Raw genomic sequence first — 23,389 nt, 5'->3', positions numbered from 1 at the left:
AAAGCCAGGGAGGAAGTATGGCTTGGTTGCCATGGGAACAGCCGTCTTTTAAAAAAAAAAAAGAGAGACATCCGAAAAGCACTTTTGGGAACCCCAAAGTAGATGCTGGATGCAGGGAAAACACACGATAAACAAACACAGCATTAACAGTCTTTGCAGTTAAGTTTCATGTTTTTTCCTTTTGGTTTTGTCTGACTTCTATCTCACACGCTACTATTTAATTAACGCAGTCGTGCCTTTCAGCCTAATTCCCTAATTGATTCATACACGCACAACCACAAACTAGCTGAAAAAAGTGAGGTCTGAACGCTTCGTTTGAAGTGAAATGGTTCATTAAAAAGAGACAGTAAGCATGAAATATTCCTTTGCAAAAGTGTTTTAGACCTGAGTTTAGTCTTACAGGAAGGAAGCAACGCTTGCTGGTGCTTGTAACTCTTTGCCCCGACATCTAACTGTCACTGAGCCAGGAGGACCGGTGGACCATATGTCACCTAAATAACACTGAAGGTGTAAACAATAAAGATAAATGTCTGGCCGGGAGTCAGACCTGAGGAATCTTAGAGGTCTATTGCTGCAGCCCTTCTGGATGGAACCAACTGTTAATATAGAAAGCGATACATACAAATGATGATGATAAAGCAGGACTATTTCCTTTCAATGCACCTAACTACGCCGGACCGAGCGCAGAAAGTCATATCAACCCTCTAACAAAGACCAAAGCTGCTGCATCAGCAGTGAGGTATACCCTCCGACATTCAATGTCCCTTGATCAGAATGTGTGTTTATCACACAGGGCCTTCCCTGACGTTAATGGCGTTCCTGGGAGCATCAGGACACATTCAACACCGAGCTGCCAGTCGCAGACAAGTCAAGACGAGAAGGCCAGAGAGCTATTCAAAGATATGACTTAATTAATTTGACTTTTGATGAGAGATTGTTAATTACCATGCAATATGGTGAGAGAGGGTGGCAGGAGGAATAGAAACGCCTTGCATGCAAATGAAAGACTAAACTTCATCACCGGCCTCCTATGTGTTGCTGCCAGCACAGTGTTCTGTCTACCTGACGTTAAACTTATGACTTTTTAATCACTCTGACAATGATAAATGCTCAGAGGAGAAGCTATTTGGCTTCGTAGCGGCCGCAATAAAAACCCTAGATTGACATGCGATTGTGGGTGGGAGGAAAACAGCACCAAACGTATAATCTGGCTCTATTTTCCTGATGACGTGAGGGTGACAAGTTATGGGAAGGGAAGGAAAACCGTGTGGCACTCATGCCGTACTTAAACATAGAAGCGCTGAACTTTTAACATGTACTCGTGATTATACTTACTCATACTTCTTAATTTAGACCTACCTATGATACTTATACTCAAATTTATGGTGATACTTACTTGTTATCTGTATGGCTTTAGATTCCGACCTGCATCCTGACAGGCTTTATGAGACTTACACACATTTTTTTTTTTTATGTCTCACAAATGAATAAATACATTTTTGCATTTCTGACTGTCAAATCTTTAAAACTGTTAAAGAAAAAAAAGGGGCGGGGGGTTGTTACTATACTGTGGAGGCCCCTGGCATTGTTCGGGGCCCCAGTTGCCTCCTTTGCCCCTGCCATCTCAGAGATGATACCCCCAGCTGTTTCTAATTCACAAAAGCTTTACTTTCAAAGCAACTCCTTACTAGAGTGGTCAGAATTTGGGATTTTGAATGGCAAGAGGGTAGAAAGCAACAGAAATGTACTTCACTTATATAAGTTCTTTAGTAAATGTGCTGCATAAATCATATCCCCACTGGGTTGTTCCCTTTCAAGGGTGAGCATCATGGGTAACTGGTCTCATCTCCGTCCTGACCGAGCAGAATTAACTCGGTCTGTCTGCATAGCAGCGCCCTCTAGCTGTGGCTTTTGAGAATTCTGGAGATATTTCACTGTGGGTGTGAAACTACAGTATTTCTCTGCAGCTCCTGAGTGAGATGAAGCTCATTTTACTCAAGGAGAAAGCAGCTCCGGAGCGCAGAGACATTTTACTGAGCTACGATTGCGTGCGTGCATCTCACACACGCAGAACGGATGGTTTCCAAAATTCTATGATCGTACATTCATTATTCATAACCCATTAATATGTAAGAAGAACGTTCAACGCAGACGCTGCTGGAGCTCATATTGAACAAAATAACACTGCAGGAAGCACATTCACTTCTCAGTATTCTAAAAACTTTGTGCCAGAGTCATTTCAACACATTTTGCAGTTAAAAAAAGAAGAGTTTATCGTCTGTTATTGTTGCCATGGAATAAGAAACAAACTCAGTACAGTAGACAAAGGAAATGTTGTACTGCTGATTTTAAACCATGGAGGGTTGTGACTAATCCAAGCAGTCTACCTCCAGGGCTCCCTGAGGGTTTGCTTGTGGATACTCGGCAAAATGAGCGATGGTTTAATATCTCTTTTGTTCTTACGCACTAGCTGACCTTTGTATATAAAATATTAACCAGAAGCATCGTTTTCATTCAAATGTTTTAATTTTTTGTGCTCATTTCATGGTTTTTGTCTCGTACTTTTTTTGTACTGATTTCTTGTTTATTGTCAGGTCTTCTGCTTTAACACACGCCTTCATGTTAAGTGAAACAAGGCAGCCAGCAAAAAGGCCGTCCCAGAAATCGATAATAAAAATTCTATATTTTTTTGACATGTTTCAGTTAGTTAGGCTGTGGAAAACTGGATTTTTATGCTTGTTAAAGGCACTTGAACACAGCATCAGCCAAGATATCTGTAAGGATAAGAAGTAAACTTATGCAAAAGTGTAATATATAAGTATTTATAAATTTATATAATAAATTATATATGTAAGTATATCTAATTATGGCCCATGGAACCTCCATTTTAAGGTGCTTTTATATCTGTTAGGGAGAAAATACATTAAACCTTTACATAACACAGGAATGTCACAGGTCACAGAGGAGTTTAGTGTGTGTGTGTGTGTGTGTGTGTGCGGGTTGAAGCCTGACAGTGTTGCACGTCTCTACCGGAGATAACATCTTGATACCTGGATGATCCTCCTCAGCCAGACCGGCGGGTTCCTGCCGGTTCACCCGTGACCACCTCAGTCACTGCGGTCCTAAAGGGGTCTTTTTTTCTTTTCTTTTCTTTTCTTTTTTTAAATTCTGATTTCCGCAAGACCCCACAATCAAAACAAATCGACCACGCGGGCTTTTCCCGCAGCAATGACGTCACGCGATCCCTCCCCTTTCCCCTCAAGTAAACAGAAAACATCGAGGAAACCGTTGGTGTCAGTCGTCAGACGAGGGCTCGGTTCCCGTTTTGTGCTGCCGGGGTAAAATCTGGACTCAACCCCGTCAGTCCGGTGCGTTTTTTAGGCAAACTTGCGGGGTTTGGAGCCAGCTGACTTGCGCCGGAGCGATGAAGGGAGAGGCGGAAGTGAAGTCACTTGACAGACCGTCCATGTTATTATTGTTATTTTGGTAGCCCTGTGATGAGACGGGCTGGGGAGCCGTTGGTCTCCGAGACAACGACGTTACCGCAGGCCGCCCCGGACCGACACCATCCCCAACACCGCCACCACCTCACTGAGGGACCGGGAGACGGGAGCCTCGCTGACGGCTGGGGGAGGGCGTGAGGACCCAGCTCCAGCTCGGCTCCTACACTCCGACCGATCACACATACAAAAAAAAGAAAAAAAAAGAAAAGAAAAGAAAAACGGCGACAAAAACAATAACGGCATTCGCCAAACAGCTCGACTGGTGTCTGCGCGGTCTGTAACCGGGGACGCACCGCCGCAGACATGAACGGTATCACCAAGGGCCGGTTCGAGGTATGACACAGGGAGTGGACCACCAACGGTTAACTGTTTGTTTCTAGTAGGCTAGACGTGGGAGTCGTGGGCTTGCATAAGCTAAGCGTGTGTGTGTGTGTGTGTGTGTGCGCGCGCGCGCGCGTGTGTGGGGTGGACCGTGCTCCTAATTTTACATGTGTGCCGAGGCGTTGAGTCGCTCCTGAAATCCTGTTATTGTCCTGCCGCACCAGTAGACGGTCACACCGACAACATGGAGCTCAGGACTGCGGGGCAGCAGGAGGGCTGTGGCCGAGGATTAGGGCCGGGGCTACCGGGGCTGCCTCTGTCGCCTCAGGTGACCGGCTCCCAGTGAGGGCTGGCCGGCTGGCTGGCCTGCAGATGGGGAGTTGTGTTGTAGATAGGAGCAGCCGTCAATTACTCATCGTTTGATTCAGCAGATGTAACACTGGTGAACCTGTGATCACAGGTACCACAGGAGCTTTGGGTGCACATACGAGAGCCACCCTGCACTACAGTTGGTTGCTGTTCAACAGTCAGTGATAGTACATCATAATATGAGAGCTGCCAAGGACTCATGCCATTCCACAACATTCCCATGTTGCTGTGTGACTCCATGGATGTCATTCATGTCTAGAGAGGGCTCTGCTGCAGTAACCGAAGAAGCAGTCACATCATTTACGACAAGTTTAAGTCCTGAATCCAAATGCTGGATGTAATGCAGCAGTAAAAATGATCAAAAGTCGACAAACATAAGCAGAATGGCCTCGTTCACCATCCTGTTCCTGGTGTGGAGGTGTTGGTGCGGCTGTAGCGCCATCACATCAAGCTCATCCTGTTGGCTAGTGAAATTATCTTGTATCAAAGAAGCAAAACATCACGTTGATATCTGTACAAATCTGATCCCCAAAGTGACCGACAGCACTAAGTAGCTACATAATAAAGAAATGGTTACCTGTAAGATGTAATAAAGTAAATTATGAATTAGCTGTGCCAACCTTCTCTCTGCCAGGGCCGTGCCAAATCATGTTGTCCTTCATGTATCGCCGCAAGTTAGAATAAACTATCACATGGCTCTATAATGCCAGTCTAACTTGTAGAAAGGTTTTTGTTACTGGTATCTTTACTGATACCTTGACTTTTGGACGGATTAAAATCTAAAACAAAAGTAGATTATACATTTTTAATATTTGGCCCTTCGGCATTTTCAAACACTCAAAAGAGTTTCATCATAGAAGAATATAAGGCAATGTACCAAAATGTGACTTATCCTCATTTGTTGGTTTTATGTTTCATTGGCATTTTTCCTCTCATGGCAGATTTACAGCATAAGAATGAAACCAGCACTCGGAGATTTACTCCTCAGTCATGAATGACAAGGCATCTTTTGATACGCCATAGTGCGGAAGCAATTTGTTTCGTGTCATTTCAAGAATGGGAGTTTGACAGCCAGGTATTCAGCACGCGGGGATATGTTCCTTAATTTTTAAATGCCGTGAATCCTGAGAGCGCTTGTCATGTATGAACTCCGAATTTAGAAGCTGTCCTTGCAGAGCCCGCATACAGATGCATGTCAGAGTTATACGATATATAGAAAAGACAAATATATGTACTTTTTGAAGAAAACAAAGCAGTTTAGGGTCATCAAATAAGTTCTGGAGCCTGCCAACACCTTGTCTGACAAGCAGGAATTAACGTGAAATAACTACATATATATATTCAAGATTTAAAAGTTAGTCGTGATACTTGGAAAAAAAAAGAATCCTGATCCATCAGTGGATGGATTTCTCTTCTCCCACTGTGTCTTTGCAGTTGTTTACCAGCCCTGAATCAGCTCCTCTCCAGTGGCTTAGAGGTCCTGCAGGCAGCATTGTTTATCTGCAATATAATTAGCAAATTTTTAAGATTCTTGAAGGCTTGAATGTACTTGACTTTCTCCATCAGGTGTTCAGGTGCTGTAAACTTGCCAGTAAACGTGTGTGTGTGTGTGTGTGTGTGTGTGTGTGTGTGTGTGTGTGTGTGTGTGTGTGTGTGTGTGTGTGTGTGTGTAAGCAAAGGAGACTAGAGGGTGGTCGTGTTGCTGATGTTTGTTGAGACAACCTGGCGAGGGAGGGGATTCTTTATCGTGTACACATGGCACACTTTTTTTGTTGCACTGCAGCAACTCTAGATCCTCATAGTTACTTTAACGTGACGGAGAAACTCCACGGCAGGTTGAAAAGTCAGATTAGCATATCCACCCGAGTGTGCACCGTCGAGGAACAGGAGCACGACTGCAGAGAGGAACACCCTGCTTGGGAATGCGGCTCTGCTGGCACGGGGAACCAGGGCACCGGAATGCTGATGTGATAACTTTAATGAAGCGTGTGCTTAAAACCTTGCTGTCATAATGACACAGCTATGGCTGAGATTACGCGCCGCATGCTGTGTCCACGCCATATCAGTTGCCAACATCTCCCAGCAGGTTTATTGCAAAAACACAGAGCAAAGACTATAAGCAAACTTTTTGTGTGTGTGTGTGTGTGTTTTCTATCTTGAAATTTAGGTGGAATTCCTGCTTACACGTGCAGATGACGTTGATCTGAAAACTGGATGAAACAGTCATGAGTATGACATTAGTCAGCAACTGCGACAGTTAGGGGATCACAAAGATCCATAACAGGTTCAGAAAATTGAATTTAAAAACACTTGAGCTATCCCAAAATATGAAACTTTATGTTAAATAATTTAAGGGTGTCAAGATAATGGAGTCTATCATGTACCTTACCAACACAGGGGTTTGATTCCCTGTGGTGGCGCCCCCTCTGGTCATTCAGTGCGCCTATTAGGACAGGGAGAGAACGGGGGTCGTTACCCTGATCCCATGGGTGACACTACCTCTGGGTATCAGGGGGAAAGATGTTGCTGACATTTGGGAGATAAAAAGAAATGACCAAAAAAAAAAAAATCAATCTGTTTGAGAGGTTCCAGCCAGCAAATATTTATTTTTCCAAAATCAATCAATCAAAGCGGTGCAGTACTGATAGTGCATTTGAGACTGGCTAAAAATACCAGATCTGTATCAGCGAGTATACAAGTCTGTGCTCTGATGTGACATCGTTCATTAGCCTCTAAACCCTGCTACTTCCCAGTTAGCTCGCTTATCTCTGGCTAAGATCGCATACAGGAAGTTCATTCCTCTGCACTGCTCTGAGGTAACCTAAGACCACACAGGAAGTTGCGCTGTGCCTCCACGGTGACTTCTGTTCCAGAGTGGCGAGGAAGGATTGATTGATATGTAATGTTATTTGGTCAGAGTTTGCAAAATGTCAGATGTGTATTAATATTCTACATGTTAAACCCAGTGAAATGCAAGGTTGTAGTTTGGAGGCCGACTGTGAAAATCTCAGGCTTCACTCTCTGGGAGTATTTGTTCATGACTTGAGCCTGGTCATAGAGTAATGATGACGCCATATTATTCCCATTCAAGGTTAATTTTATATACAGCCGCTGAACAAATAATGTATATGTTTGTTTTTTCTTTGAAAAGCTGATCTCCGATCAGCACTCAGCACAGGCTGATGTCAGTCAGGTCATTTGGTACCGGAACCTCTCAATGAACATGTTGGGTAGCTTCAGCAGTTGTCGTTAGATAGCCATCACGGATACAGTTTAAACAACATTTATATTCCACATATCTTGCGACTGGGGGCGGCATGGCTCTGAGGTAGAGCGGCCGTCTAGCAGCCGAAGGGCCGCTGGTTCGATCCTCACTTCCCCTGGTGACCATGTCAAAGTGTCCTTCAGCAAGATACCGAGCCCCTAATTGCTTCTGATGGCCCTGAGATGGACTGGCGACCTGTCCAGCATGAACCCCGCCTCTCACCAAATGTCAGCTGGGATAGGCTCCAGCCCCCACGTGACCCTTAGCAGATAAGTGGTATAGAAACTGGATGGATGGATGTCTTGCTACTGGCGCGAGTCTGGGTAGCATCAGACATGGTGTCACCAGCTGAATTTATGCTTCGCTTTGCCAGTTTATCCCTCATCATGTAAAACTGCCTTACATTCTTTGCCAAAGCTGTGTTGGATGGCAGCTTGTCTAGATTATTGGTAAGCATGTGTCTGTTGTCAGAGAGGTCAAAGGTGAGGAGCGATGTGTTACAGAGGTGGTGTGGAATTAAGTCTAAATTTAGTCCTAAATCCTAAGCCACCTCTGGCTTTAAAGAGACACGAATCATTGAGGGCCTCATCTACTGGCAGGCCCTGACTTCTTCCTAGCAACCCGTTGTCTGAAGCCCATACTGTATTGCCCTATTGTGGTCAATTTACTCTTAGTTTATTCAGTTGACACAGTTCTAAATATAACTGAACCCGTCACATGAGCGAATGCAGGCCTTTCCGAACACCAATAGTGCTTTTTTCTGTTACATGTGCATCGAAGGTGTAGCGGAGGGAGGCGGTAGCACCGTCACCTGATGGCTGTTAATGACCAGAGGGGTCCATATAACCACTTGATTGATCAGTCAAACTTTATGTGCCCTCTCACGGTCACAGTCAGCATTTATTTTCTCAATTTAGAACGTTAAATGTGAATTAATGATGGGCTGTGTGCTTGTCTGTCGTCGCACGCTCCATTATCAAGGGATATGATTGGCTGCTTATGAGTCAGAGAGAAGGCGGCACGGTGGTGCAGTGGTCAGCACTGTCGCCTCACAGCAAGAAGGTTCCGGGCTCGAGCCCCGGCTGGAGCACGGGGTCTTTCTGTGTGGAGTCTCCATGTTCTCCCTGTTCCTGTGTGGGTTCTCTCTGGTACTCCAGCTTCCTCCCACAGTCCAAAGACATCAAGAGGGGACGAGGCTGATTGATACTCTAAATTGACTGTAGGTGTGACTGTGAGTGTGAATGGTTGTCTGTCTATGTGTGATGGACTGGTGACCTGTCCAGGGTGAACCCGCATCTCGCCCGTTGACGCTGGGATAGGCTCCACCCCCCCACGACCCTTAATAATAGGAATAAGCAGATGAAAATGGATGGATAGAGAGAGGGGTGGCCATGTTTGGGGTTTGCTAATGCACCCAAAATTTGTGCATTCATGGTTTGCATTTGCTTCTTCTGCTGAACACTTGTCTTCTAGCTGTTGTTGCAGTGTCTCTTGCTGTTGTGTTGTTGCCCAGGCTCAGAACAACCAGCGTATGTTCAGTCCAGATTCCAGTTCACATTTCCTGTGAAATTTGTGACAAGGTTGTAGTGTTCAATGCTGAAGAAGGTGAAACAGGACTCCTGGATACGCCCCAAATGTTAATGGGTTCTTCCTTGACCAGTGCTTCAACCCTCCACTCAGTTTTTATGAAAATCAGCCCGGTGGTTTTTGCGTAATCATGCCGACGGGCAGACAGACGGACGACACGGCGCACCGGCCTGTCTCTGTTTGTATGTAGACATATTCAGCCTCCCATAGAGGTTCTGACCTCAACACCATCCTGCAAGAGTCCTCATGCGGGAACCAAAGATAGAAACCATTTGAACAATATCCCGCAGCTGTTATTGCATGTAGTTAATCAATAGGTCCTGATCTGGGTTTCAAACCTCTCTGTTAGCCGATGTTTAAATTCACTTCAGCACGGATGTTACTGGAACTCTCTCTCCTCTGTCCTCTTTACCTCACTACCTCTTTGATGGACTTCCTCTCATCTCCCCTTCTACTCCCTGAATTTTAGGAATCATCTTTTAACGTGTTCCTTATATCACCTCCTTTCTCCTTTTCCTTCATCGGTGTGTCTGTCTGTATGTCACTTCCTCCTTCCTCTTCCTCCCATCTCCCTCCCCCTGTAAGGTGTTCTCCTTTGAGGCGGTTGCGCCTGCCATGTAGCTCAAAATCTGCCTCTCCTCCTTGTGTTTTCTCATTTCCGTGTTTGTGTGAAACAGCAGGGTGTCCCCCATCATTAGATCCAGCGTGTCTTTGAGGATACACGTGTCGGGATGTGTGTCAGACGCACAGTGAATGTGGGTGTTTGTCGTCATTTAAATTCATGGCTGACTACGGCCCAGCTGGTCTAGAATGCTCTGCCTCTGTTCTTCACACACAGAGGTCTGACTTGAATCACCTGCGTGTGTGTGTGTGTGTGTGTGTGTGTGTGTGTGTGTGTGTTTGTGTGTGGATGTGTTCAGCTCAGCAGATGGCCAGACATCCAGCTAGTAGACTAAATGAGATAAGCATGCCAACAAGCTGACCAGGCTAACAGAATTATAAGCTTGTAAGAAGGGTACACAGGAAGCTAAATGTAGTCCTGGCTTGTTTATTAGTGTAGTTTTAGCAAGTAAATCGCACAACAGAAAAACATACTAAGCTGGAAAACAAAAAAAAAAGCCTTTTTTTGCGTTAATGACAGTGATGCTCTGTTTGTTTTTCAAATCTTTTTGTCTGATTTCTGTCAAACACACTCAGTATGTCTCTCTTGTGTCCCTGCAGGTGTTCTCCAACAGCGATGAAGCCCCCATTAACAAGAAACTCCCCAAAGAGCTCCTTCTTAGGTAAGATTAATAATCTGGAACCTCAACCATCTACACTCTCTCTCTCTGTCTCTCTCTCACACACACGAAGTTATCTTAATGTAAAATGTGAAGACCCATATTGTGATGCTGATACTGAAGATACAGTTTTCTTTGCACCATTTGGGTCGTCTCATAATTAGGGCTGTCAAGCAATAAAAAAGAATCTAATTAATGCCGCCTTATATATATATATATATATATATATATATATATATATATATATATATATATATATGTGTGTGTGTGTGTGTGTGTGTGTGTGTGTGTGTGTGTGTGTGTGTGTGTGTGTGTATAGAGAGAGACAGAGAGAGACAGAGAGAGCGATACGCTATCGATCCTCTGAGCTGTTGATTCAGTATTGTGAAGTAAAAATATCATGATATATCCTGCTTTTTGTGTGTGTTTGTGTTTGTGTGTGTGTATGTGTGTGTGTTTCTATGCATTTGCCACTTCAAAAAAGAGCGCCGTGACCTACAGACCAATATTTCCTCCTGCAGCAGCTGGGCGTGACCCATAAATCACACGCTAACACGTGTTCATCCTCGGCAATGATTGTGTGTGTGTGTGTGTGTGTGTGTGTGTGTGTGTGTGTGTGTGTGTGTGTGTGTGTGTGTGTGTGTGTGTGTGTGTGTGTGTGTGTAAAGGATGCACCATGTATTTCTGGGGTCAAAGTTATTGTGTATATGTGTGTGTTTATGTGTGTGTTTGTGTATGTGTGTGTGTGTGTGTGTGTGTTTCTGTGTGAGACACTCCTGGGCTTATGCAAACTGTATGTCTGTGTATGTGGCTGCTATAAATAGCTCGTCTTAGCTGGTGGGGAATTCCGCAGTGCTGTGCTGCTCCAGCTGCGTCTCACCAACACTCACCAGTGCAACCATTGCCACCAGCACACTCTCACTGGTGGACGGAAAAACATGTACTCACATGTGCACGCGAGCGTGACCTTTGGCGTCACGTGTGTCATGTTGAGGCTGTGATGATGAAAGCTCAGGCAGTACATCAGTAAATGAGTTGACCGGTGGAGTCCTCTGTGCGTAGTTTCTGAGGAAAATTATTTCCACTTTTATGACATTTAAAATTAGATTTTTAATAACCGTGAAGTAAGGGATAACCAACCTCGTGACTGGGGGCCCAATGAGAGGTTCCAGTTCAAGGTACGGATGGCCTTACAGTGTACGTAAGCTGGTTTAACAATGACCTGGCTGGGGAGAACTCACTTCAACCGGCGAACGCTGGTCCGTTTTTAAACTTTTATTTAGCTGTTTGAACAAAAAGGATTCCAAGTTCCACAACCAAGAGTGCTCCACGAGAAGAGAAAACTGATGAAAGCGCTCATTCAACTTCTTGACTCGATTAAAAGTAAAAACCTACAGCCTTAAAGTAAGAACATTTCTTCCGGCAGTACAAAGCTACAATAATGTAAAATAAACTTTTGCAGATCTTGAAACTCTGTGTTTACCAACGGGAGCGATTAACCAAAGTGAATCATGGAGGAAGGTATGATTTTGGCCTCAGCTTGGACTGGGCAGTGATCAGAAATGAGACCAACATTTTGGGCCTCTCAGCAGTATGTCAAGCGTTACCTGCTCATAGAATGAAGGGGGAATTAATCTTAATTAACAGACTCCAATAAGTATTGTGTTTATCTGTGACTTGTTGAAGATTTGAAGTCTGTAAAAGACCGTTTTCAAGAACCGCTCACGTAAATAACCTCATATTGAAACAGTCATTCATCTCAAATGCTTGCTCGCCAAAAAGAGTGAGTGAACCATTTCAGCCGATCAGCCATGGAACATGTTGCCGCGGGAACCACCTTAATCTGTTAATATGCTTAATTAGCGCTCTCATTCGCATCAATGCTTATGTTTAATGCATGGGTGCGAGGGAGCCCTCGTACCTGGATTGTTTCTGTGTTCGTCAGCCTCTCAGCCAGTGTGCTGTAAACAGCTGTTATCTAGGCCAGTGCAGCACGGCTGTAAAGTGTGAAAATGATGCCACGGTGTAGAGGAACCTTGTCTGATTGACAAGCCTCGGAGAGACTACAGAGCAGTTCGAGGTCCTCTTACCCAGAAGCACTGACTCAGCAACCTCCCCACCAAATACATGTCTGACTGGAGTTACTATAGCAACTGGTCCTAGTCTCAGCTTGACTCTCCCTTATCTAGCCGTACTTGAGGGGCCAGGTGTACATCGTGTCAGCAAATGCACCTATACGCCATTAAAATCTCATTATGTAGCACCAAAGAAAAACAGAGATGGGCAAACCCAAGCAATGATGGCGCAATCAAAGGCTATTAACTTCTGTTGTGCTGAGAGGCAGCATCAGGCCTCTCCCCACACAGCGCTGCTTATGATGTGCTCCTGGATGTTGCTGCTTTTTTGTTGTTGTTGTTGTTGTTGTTGCCACGTCAGGGATGCAGCTTTTTTGGTCTGCATCCCTGACGTGGCAGCAACTATACGTCTGCCAACAATTTTTCACAAGTAAAATGTCAAGGAAATGTTGGTAAACGCATCTCCTCATTTCTCAGAGCCCAGTGATGTTTTCAGATCGCTTCTTTTGTCCATCCAGCCGTCATTTTCATTCAATGATGACCAGAATGCAGCAAATCCTTTTATTTTTAGGCTTTGTTCAGACTGCAGGCTAATCTGATTAAACTTAAATCAGATTTTTCTCTGTTGACACGTTTATTTGCAATTGATGAGATCAGATTTGCCGTGTCCTGACGTCACCAACCTATCTAACCTAATCTACAGGACACAAACTTAAAGCAGCCGCAGTTTCCAACTCTCGCCACTTTCTCTCTCCCCCTCGGCGGCAATTATCTGTAGAGAAACAGGTTCCGGGTGACGCAGGAGATACTTTGAGATCTTACTTGAGTATCCAAATTGTATTTTGCTTATGTCCATTTCGGCAACACAACTCAAACTGAAATTTCACCAAATCCGGATGCTCTCACGATTTAAGAGAATTCTTCCTCAGTTGGTAAAAGAGGCCTCTGTGGCGCATAAAATGGAAAGTCAGATTATGTTTGATTAAAACAGGCAGTTGATCAATGACCAGCGTCACAGCCATTAAGCAGTTATTAGAACTGAGATCAATGTGTGCCTGCTTGATTGGTCAGCTTCTCTGGTGGCATCCAATCACTCCAAGAACTGTGTGTGTGTGTGTGTGTGTGTGCGTGTGCGTGTGTGTGTGTGTGTGTGTGTGTGCGTGCGCGCGCACGCGCCCACATTGCTATTTTGTTGATTGTATGCATGTACTCTCTGACACAAGAGATGATGCAGACATGTCCCAACATGCCCCGGTCCAACACATAAAAACACACAGCCTTTGTTCGTTCCTATATGAAGCAAACAATGGCCAGCTCCTGTTTCCTGGTGTTTAGAGGACATTCAGACCCCAGCTGCACTCACAGCTTTGGCACCCTGACAATTCTCTGAATACCTCAAATATTCTATAGGTCCCCCCCTCCCTCTAAGGTTCCTCTGTGAGCGGCAGCTTGTGCTTTAATCACTAGTATTTGGGAGGTGAACGTGTGAGGCTTATATATGTGTGTTTTCACGTGTGTCCTCATCTAAATGTATGTACTGTCTGTCTGTGGCCTTGCCTGTCCGAGTGCCAGAGATTACTCATTGGCAGATTAATGGATTGAGCTGACCCAGTAGCCTGCTGCATGCAGCCCTTTGTGGCTGAGCGGCCCGCAGCGCGCTCACACACTGCCTGCCTGTCCGTAGGGGCTCTGCTGCTCCCGTCCAAACACAGCCGATTGTTCTGTTTTCCACACGCATCAGAACATATCAGATCCCACCAATGGAAAATCAACCATAAAGTGAAATAGATGCACATTAACACTTTGCTCTCTTTGTGTCTCTCTTTGTAGAATATTCTCTTATCTTGACGTGGTTACACTCTGTAGGTGTGCCCAAGTATCCAAGGTAAGCTCTCGCTGGTCTGCACCTCCAGTCCACCCACTGTCAACTAACACACTCACTCATCTAAAACATGGAATTCTAAACTGAAGTGTTGATTGGGATCCTCTGGAAGGGTCTGTAATTTAGCGCCATCTGCTGGTTATGTTTTAGTGGACCACTGCTCTCTCATTAGTGCACTGCAGCTGAAATCCATAAAGAAGCGATCTGTGATCAGGATTTAGCACACGTGCTGTTCGGTGTTCTCATGGGGACAATGTGTTTCCCTGTACTTGCAATCAAGTACAAGTACAAGTTTTTTTTCATAATATATTGATGTGTAAGAAAAAAGAACACTCAAAGTGCTCTGCCTTGTGTTTTGGTTTCGTGTGTGTGTGTGTGTGTGTGTGTGTGTGTGTGTGTGTGTGTGTGTGTGTGTGTGTGTGTGTGTATTTTCAGAACTCTTTATGACTCATCCAAGAAGAGAAAACAGTAGTTTATGCAAACGCACTTCTAAACCTGAAGAGATCAGGGGCCTCGTTTATAGCACAGTGTGTAGGATCGATGATGAAAGTGTGCACAGAAGAAAAGGGATTCCACAAATCTTTTTTTAATCACATTTTATTAAGCTTTGTGTTCGCTCACCTGCAGTGATCCCTTTACAAGTCAGTAATCAGCTTCATCGCCCTCGACAAGCCCCAATTAAATAGTCATTGCAAAGCACCTCATCCCGGTGGCTCACCTTTAACCCTTTACTAAACAAGAACAAGCACTGTCAGAGAATAAGATACTGGACTCATTCACGTGTTATAGATGGTTTACCATGTCAATATTAACACATTGCTGTTATTTCATGATCTTCCTCAGGCCAATTCTTTGCAGCTCTGAAACAGTCAGTGGAAGCACGGCACAACTTCCTGTATAGTCTGAAGCTACTGTTTTAGAGCAGTGAAGAAGAACTGATTTCCTGCGTGTAATATTAGTCCGAGATAATGAGGATAAACAAAAGAACAGTCGTTTTAGACTGAAAATCTTAGCAGACAAATGGGGCGAGATGCAGTGACCAGTCAAGGAACTTAACGATGCCGCACCCTCTTCTTCATCATCTTGTCTGTCGTTGTGTAAATGTTATTCTGCACCGTTTCTATTGATGCTGTAAGTCCAAGATGGCAACAGGAGCTTCCCTTTTTGGCTTTCCATACTCCTAGGAATAACGCAGGAATAATGCAACGTACTGTGGTATCCACGCGCAGACTCACACACTGGACAGCACTGATCCCACTGATGTAGTCAGTGGTTCAGGAGCATTTCTAAAACCAGTGTTGTCATCAGAACAACTAATATACATGAGTCTGCTGCTCAATAGCTCCGAGTTCTGAAACTGAACACTATTTCATGGGATTTGTTGAAACAAAGATCATTTTATAAAACAATCTGGTTTCCCTCCTTGCTTTGGTGGTGGTTAATGTGATGTGTAAAAGCGCTGATGAAATATTGAGCAGATTTTATGATTTGATTTGCTTTTATCATCTCAAACAGAAAGGTGCTTAAGAACTGCACTGTTTTTTTGTTTTTGTTTTTATGAGGACGTGGATCTACTTAATGTTCGATATGAAGAGGAATTAAATGTGTGACAATCTTGCCTCGGTTCACCAGCTCACTGTCAGAGTCGTCTCCAAAATGTTGATGTGCACGGATCAGAGCTCGCTTCCAGGTGCACACATTACCTGCCAAGTTTGTCTTTAATGGATCTCGACCTTTGTGTGGGCTCCACATTGTTGGGATTCAACGGTTATAAACGAGACCCCTGCATAGTAGAGGTTGACCCAATATGTTGATGAATGTCTCCCACGTATTATGCTAACAGAGTCACCATTCACCTTCCCCCCACCTCAGTCTGACCTACTTGTACGTGTCTGTCTACAACCTGTCTGCTACCCTCTCAGGCGTGGAATGTCCTGGCCCTAGATGGCAGCAACTGGCAGAAGATCGACTTGTTCAACTTCCAGACAGACATCGAGGTGAGGGTTGCATTCATGAGAGAGTGAGCACGTAGAAGGACAGTGTGTGTGTGTGTGTGTGTGTGTGTGTGTGTGTGTGTGTGTGTGTGTGTGTGTGTGTGTAGTCTGTGTTTGTTGAGTAGCATTATCCAGCCCAAGGCTTAGTGCTGGGTCAGTAGGCTTTGTTGCCGACTGTGACGTCACAGCTGATCCTCTGCCCTGTGGCCCAAGTCACATTACTGTCTTTCCTCTTGTGTGTCTCTCAGGGGCGAGTGGTGGAGAACATTTCCAAGCGTTGTGGAGGCTTCCTGAGGCAGCTGAGCCTCCGAGGCTGCCTCAGCGTGGGAGATGCCTCTATGAAGTGAGATTCTCAGTCTGATTTAATAGCATCTGCTTTTTTTTCTCTTAAGTCACACTTAAGTTGATTTTAATTACGTGCTATCGCTCCCCTCTTTGATCACGTTTAGCGCCAGCTCAGGGGACTCTCAAAGCAGTTTCTGAATGTGATTTAGGCTCACGGTCTTGATTTCCCACCAGTGACTCTGTTTGTGGCCAGAAAGTTAAGTGACAGACCAGCGAGATTCACATCAAGGGTGCGTTTAGAAGGAGTGCTGTTGTACTTCTGTCTGAGCCGCACAACACTGGAACAGTCAAGGACCTTCTCAGTGCCTGGCCTGGTCAAAAGAACTCTTAAAAACTGGCTTAAAGAACAAAAGAGCTGAACCTACTCAAACATCTTCAGCTCCTGTATGTAGCACCCTCATTTCTCATGGATGGATATCCTTTTTACTTACTTACTTTGTAATGTTGTTATACAGTTTATATTCGTGAATTTATTGTCTCTTTCCCCCCCTGTAATTGATGTGTGATGCACGTCGTCATGCCCGTAATCTGTGTCCTGAACATTCTCACGCTGTGGAAGTGAAGGTGTTGCGGGTCAGCACTTAAAGCCTTGTTAACGTGTGTCAGCATCTGAATTTTCACCTCTCAGAGATTACAAGTACTATATTTATGTTCTAAGAAGTTTTTGTTTTTACTGTGATTGCATTTGACAGTTGCAAAAACACTTTCAGATTTTATTTAATGCTTTCCTGAGTTCTTAGAAAGGTAATAGATTGTTGGAGACATTTTATCGTGTCCTTTGAAAATCCCTGATCCTCTGATCAATCTTGCGATGTACACCCCCGATGAAACTGTTCTACCTTTGTTTAATCGCTTTTCTACAGAAGATAAAGATTCAGTAAGTGAGCAAAAACCTCCTTGAGTGACTCCCTTTCTCCCTCCTCCATATTGTCTCCCAGGACATTTGCCCAGAACTGCAGAAACATCGAAGTGTTGAACCTGAACGGCTGCACCAAGATCACGGACAGCACCTGCCTCAGCCTCAGCAAGTTCTGCTCCAAACTCAAACAGCTCGATCTCACCTCCTGTGTGTCCATCAGCAACCACTCCCTCAAAGCCCTCAGGTAGCAACTGCTCCGCTGGCCTTCCCCCGGCGACCTAAAACTGACTATGACAAAAGTGTGATCACCTAAACTAGACGCTGCCTGTGTCTCCTTCACGTTTGTGCACTGTGGTGTGTTGACTACTGCACGTACCCTGTACGTGTGTTTCTGTGCATCCTTGTTCAGCGATGGCTGCCGAATGCTGGAGATGTTGAACCTGTCATGGTGCGACCAGATCACACGTGATGGGATCGAGGCTCTGGCGAGAGGCTGCACCGGTTTACGAGCACTTTTCCTCCGAGGCTGCACACAGGTACGGTAGTGGTGGTCAATAATGAGCGCACGCATATGCACCAGGACAATAAGTACATGTATTTTTCTTTCTTGTTTATTGGATTTGTGAGAGGTAATTCCAGAGTCCTTTTATAACATTTGGATGCGGATTTTCACCTGATTTGTCAGTAATTTTGAGGTTTAAGTTCAAAGTAGAATCATTAAGTACTGAAAAGGTTTGTCTTTTATGCTTGCTACTGATTTTGACCATGAAATTTCTAGATTGGTTAAAAAGAAGTACAATTAAAGATTTTAACCCTACTTTAATGGGACAGTCCCCTCCAAAATGAACGCATGAATTGCTTTTGCCTGTAGTGCTGTTTAAACAGGACTTTTGGTGAAGCTTCAGTTTAAAAAACATTGAGAGAACTGGTAAAACTTGAAGTGGAAGAAATACACAGTTCGCTTCTTGAGAAAAAAAAGTCGAAAATAACCAGATAACCGAGATGAAATAGTATTTTGCTGAAAGTAGAAGTGTCAGTTCAAAATTCCAATGAAATAAAAATAGAATAACATTTTATGTTGACTATAGAGAAGTAAAAGTACACATTGTGCATGATGTTTGTGTATTTAGTGCTTGTGTTCTGTCTGAACCACTGACCTCTAAAGGTCATGTATAAGTCAAATGTTTGTGCTGCTCTCATTATGCCCTCTTGAAGTAGTCAGGCTTCACCTTTGGAAGCTCGTCAGCTTTTAGTGGGTTTTCCAGGCCAAGTCTTCCTCAACTGTTGTGGAAATTAGTTGAACTTTTCAGGAGGAGGTTAAAGAAAGTCTTACAGGGAGTTATTGAATGAAGCTGGATCCAGTGGAAGAGGCTTCATACTCTACATGTTCCTCAAATGAAACCAATTCTGTCGCACCTTTCCCAGTGTGGAGGTATTTAACCTAAACTGTCCTTATCGGTAGGTCTCTTTCTGAGGTGCTTCCAGCCTAGCAATGAGAGTTACACAAATAATATTCAGATTGAGCAGAGACGGTGGATATCAGATTCTGATGAATAAGGAGATGATCTCCTGAGAGACAGTTAGTGACCTAATGAGTACATTAGTGAATGTGAATACTTCTAAATACGTAAATATGTAACACAAGAAAATCCCCTGGCAGTATCAGATGGATTCAGATACATGTGAAGTAAAAGTAGATATGCGCAGGTAAAAAAGTACAGATACTTCCATCATTGGAATGAAGTACAGTACTCGAATGGAATGAAATCTCAAAATCGTTATTTCTCAGCTTTGTAGAAAGAATTGAAAACCATACTAAGCCCAAACTTCTCTCCCAACGCTGATAAAATCATAGCAGAAGAGAAATGTGCCCTTTTCCCCAATGATGCTTCCCTACACAGTACATTTTCCATCCCATGATGGGGTTTTTTTGTACTTTAATCTCAGGGGAGGTCTATTGTTGATGATGTGGTTTGTGTCAGCAGGCATTTTCTTTTTCTGCTGCTCGTAAGAGCCAACGTTTTCTCCAGGCTTCGCTCTGATTTATATTCCTTTCCTACGAAGGAACATAAAACAGCGACAAATCATCTGTATGGGGTTTACAGGGGACAGTCGTCAAGGCAACTCCTTGGGAAAAAAAATTGAATCATTTATCTGTTGACACTCTTTAGTTTCAGTGTTTCAATAGCATTTAACCACAAGGGAAGCTAACATTATCAGTTGCACACAAATGCGCGCGCACACACACACACACACACACACACACACACACACACACACACACACACACACACACGTGCTGCTTCAATTCTGAATTATTGACGAGTGTCTTGATTAAAAGTACTGCAACTTTTCTTTTCTGGTTCTACCTCAGCTGGACGATGGAGCACTGAAACACCTTCAGAAGCACTGCCCAGAACTCACAACCATCAATATGCAGTCCTGCACGGTAAGGCAAACATTTGCTCCTGGAGTCAGAGGAGGAGGAGGGAGAGCGGCATAATAATGTGTGAAGGATGTGTCTGTGTACCTCTGCATTTTTGTAATTTTGGTGTGTGTGTGTGTGTGTGTGTGTGTGTGTGTGTGTGTGTGTGTGTGTGTGTGTGTGTGTGTGTGTGTGTGTGTGTGTGTGTGTATTTTGCCTCCAGCAAATAACAGATGAAGGCCTGGTTAGTTTGTGCCGAGGATGCCACAAGCTACAAATCCTCTGTGTGTCTGGCTGCAGTAACATCACTGATGCCTCCCTCACTGCACTGGGACTCAACTGTCCACGACTCAAGTGAGTACACAATCACACACACACACACACACACACACACACACACACACACACACACACACACACATACACACATAACTGTATATACAGAATATTCACATCCACACCTGTCTTCTTGAGTATCTTAGCAAGGAGGCACCCCGAAAGTGCAGCAAAAGAGGAAGAAAAGCATCTTTGGACAGGCTAAATCATCACTATATATATTTTTTTAAATATTTCCTTCCTACGTAGTTGAAGTGTTTTTTTTTTCCTTTTTATGTACAGATGATGCTTTAGTGTAACTAGTAAAAACACTGGAAATATTTAAGATCTACAAATTTTCATCTACTTGAGCATCGAAAAAAATCCTCCTTCATCAGGCGCATGCTGTCGTTTCAAAAATCTACCCAGACTCATCATCTATACTTGTGTGCTTTTGTAGGTACAAGGAGGTAAAAATACTGGCATGTGAATTGTGACAAACCAAAAAGGGTTAGGACTTTTCCCTCTGGTGTTGGATCAGCTCTTTGACGTTGAAATCCACCATCTGATGCAACACGCCTGATCCAGCAGAGATGTTAGACTCCACCTCCTCATACGTGTTCGGCTAATGACTTATTGTTAATAACAGTGTTACATACCAATGATACACAATCTCTCATCCCAAATTGTGTGTCTATGTGTCCTCAGGATCCTTGAAGCTGCACGATGCTCCCATGTCACAGACGCGGGCTTCACTGTGCTGGCCAGGGTGAGTTTCCTGTTGCTTTTTTCCCCTGCTGGACTGGGATGGAGTCGTTTTCTTACACAGGCTAAAACCAACTGTTTTTTTTCTTCCAGAATTGTCATGAGCTTGAAAAAATGGACTTAGAAGAATGTATTTTGGTAAGAGACTGTTTCCTTGAACTGTTTTGCCTTCACGAGATTATTCTCTTAGTGTTTTTATTTATCCTTTTTGTTTTACAATGAAAAGGAGGAATCATACATCCAACTTAATGATATCAAGAAGAAGTACAATGGTAATTACAGCAATATGATATGAATATAAAACTTGGAATGTTTCTGGAGAATATCAATCTCAACTTAAGGAACTCTCTTTTAAGAGAGATTCTGGAGAGAGAATATTTATAAGACTAAATAAAGTTCTTGTGTTAAGGCCTCAAGGACATCTCGGCTATCCTGTTTCATCCTTACTTTTTTATAATAAATTTGTTAGTGCAGGAGAGAGAAGCTCAATATTAAGTGGGATTCCATTTACTTATATCGACGACATCTTTGTGCGAGGGTGGTCATGTCGTTCGTCTTCCTCCAGGTGACAGACAACACCCTGGTTCAGCTGTCTATCCACTGCCCTCGCCTGCAAGCGCTGGTAAACACTCACTCCTCCGTCAGATTGATGACTGTTAGTCTCTCTACCATGTCTCTCGACTGGCCTCCTCTCTGTGTCCTGCTCAGTCCCTATCCCACTGTGAGCTGATCACAGACGATGGCATCAGAGCTCTAAGCAGCAGCACCTGCGGCCAAGAGCGCCTCACTGTGGTGGAGCTGGACAACTGCCCCCTCATCACCGACGTGACCCTGGAGCACCTGAAGAGCTGCCATCGTCTGGAGCGCATCGAACTCTACGACTGTCAGCAAGTCACCAGGGCTGGCATCAAACGGATACGGGTCAGTGGACTTGATGGGAAAATAGGATACGGTACATGAGAGGGCTGCTCTGTTAGCTCTAAATTACATGATCGAAGTGGACGGTACTTGAAGGGACTTGGTCTCCACAGAGGTACTAACAATATGACGGAAGTAATCTCTCTGACGGACGGGTAAAACCTTCGCCAACCCCAAAACTGAGCTCTCAGCTTTTACATAACCCTGCTGACAGACAAACAACCACATGGCATCGATCACCTTAGCCAAGATGACAATGATTTGTTCTTAGCATTTCTGAACAAGATGGCTGAAACAAAACACACACACACACACACAAAGGCACACAGACTCTATTATCAGAGCTAGCGAGCTCAGAGCTAAACCCCCTGTTTGTATTTAAAGCATGTATATGAGAGAAATATCTTAGCAAAAGTTTTGATATCTAATCCAACCTGTGTTTCCTAAAATGTCCAACCTTTTGAATAGAAACAGCTGACAGGATGTTGAGGAACCAACGTCGCGCTTCTGTCCGTGTAGTTCTTCTTTTTCTACGCTGACATTAATACATGTCCTCTCTACACAGGCCCATCTCCCAGAGATCAAGGTCCATGCCTACTTTGCCCCAGTCACACCCCCTCCGTCTGTACATGGAGGTGGCCAGCGTCTGTGCCGCTGCTGCATTATCCTCTGACAGTGGAGGGCCAGGGGGGGCCACCTCTGTCTACAGGTCCTGCTGCTCTGAAATGGGGAGGCTGGTAGGGGTGGACTGGGGTGGGTATAGGGGAGAGGAGGGGCTGGACCCACTCACTGCTCCTGATCACTGATCAATACATAGACTGATCGCCACTGATCGGTTAAGCCCGCCCCTCCTCTTTCCTCTTGCTCAACTTTGCAGCAGGTTTGGGCGTGGAGGAGTCAGAGGAACGACCACGGATGGATGGATGGACTCTCTCTTTTTCTCTCGCTGTCTCATTCTCTTTCTCGCTGTGAGGACAAAAACCAGTTTGTCCGCTCCATGCTGCTGCTCGTCACACCCCCATCTCCTCCACCTGTGGACTCGGAGGATTGGATCTGGACAGCAGGAGACGGGGGTCTTAACCATCAAACTACAATTCATTGTGTTCAAACAAACAAACAAATAAAAAAATACAGCGTTTATCATGTCATCTTGGACAACAGTTTGCTCTCTGTGGAGTATTATCTCAACCAATCACAACACCTCTATGTGACCATCCTGTGATTTCATTCTGCTTCAACCAATAGACACGCAGCATGGAGGGAGAGGAGAGCTGGCTCAGGAGAGATGGCAAATGGCTGTACACACTGAGGCTTTGGCGTGGCCAGCTCAACTCTCTGGTGTGGAAGAGTTGGGAAAACAGGAAGTACAAAACTGGACATGTGACATATTTGTGCATCTGAGAAACTTCTGTTGAGATTTTATTCTGTTTTGTACAGAGAATGTTTTGCAATGAAAAAAAAAAAGAATTACACTTATGGCAACATG

General features: G+C 44.3%; 2 protein-coding genes across 3 annotated transcripts in view; one reads left to right on the top strand and one right to left on the bottom strand.

The window, feature by feature from the left end:
* The window catches only part of susd5 (sushi domain containing 5), a 20,868-nt gene extending 17,046 nt beyond the window's left edge, over window positions 1-3,822 (bottom strand). Inside the window, exon 1 of the mRNA XM_086193127.1 lies at window positions 3,051-3,822. The gene's annotated coding sequence lies outside the window, so the exon portion shown is untranslated. The remainder of the gene's footprint in view (window positions 1-3,050) is intronic.
* fbxl2 (F-box and leucine-rich repeat protein 2) lies at window positions 3,247-23,389 on the top strand. 2 transcript variants are annotated; one of them, XM_086193129.1, is made up of 14 exons: window positions 3,247-3,836; window positions 10,267-10,328; window positions 14,231-14,285; window positions 16,205-16,279; window positions 16,525-16,619; window positions 17,560-17,724; window positions 17,890-18,016; window positions 19,855-19,929; window positions 20,129-20,259; window positions 20,929-20,989; window positions 21,079-21,123; window positions 21,551-21,607; window positions 21,694-21,906; window positions 23,149-23,389. In XM_086193129.1, the coding sequence occupies exons 1-14, from the start codon at window positions 3,807-3,809 to the stop codon at window positions 23,302-23,304; spliced, it is 1,347 nt and encodes a 448-aa protein (XP_086049255.1). In that variant the 5' UTR covers window positions 3,247-3,806; the 3' UTR covers window positions 23,305-23,389. The 2 variants fall into 2 exon arrangements, with proteins under 2 accessions (XP_086049255.1, XP_086049256.1); XM_086193130.1 differs by having other exon boundaries at window positions 3,248-3,836; window positions 22,469-23,389.

This window comes from Aulostomus chinensis, chromosome 22 (genome assembly GCF_037954235.1).
Source record: "Aulostomus chinensis isolate RoL2024-O1b breed Wild chromosome 22, RoL_Achi_v1.0, whole genome shotgun sequence".
Taxonomy (NCBI): domain Eukaryota; kingdom Metazoa; phylum Chordata; class Actinopteri; order Syngnathiformes; family Aulostomidae; genus Aulostomus; species Aulostomus chinensis.
Note: the sequence above shows the minus strand (reverse complement) of the source record. Positions and strands in the feature narration are given on the sequence as shown.

Bases quoted from the DNA above. Each gene is read 5' to 3' on its own strand.
- fbxl2 (XM_086193129.1), top strand. From the start codon at position 3,807: ATGAACGGTATCACCAAGGGCCGGTTCGAG. The intron at 16,620-17,559 runs GTGAGATTCTCA...ATTGTCTCCCAG, and splicing joins GTGGGAGATGCCTCTATGAA to GACATTTGCCCAGAACTGCA. The intron at 21,907-23,148 runs GTCAGTGGACTT...TTCAACCAATAG, and splicing joins CTGGCATCAAACGGATACGG to ACACGCAGCATGGAGGGAGA.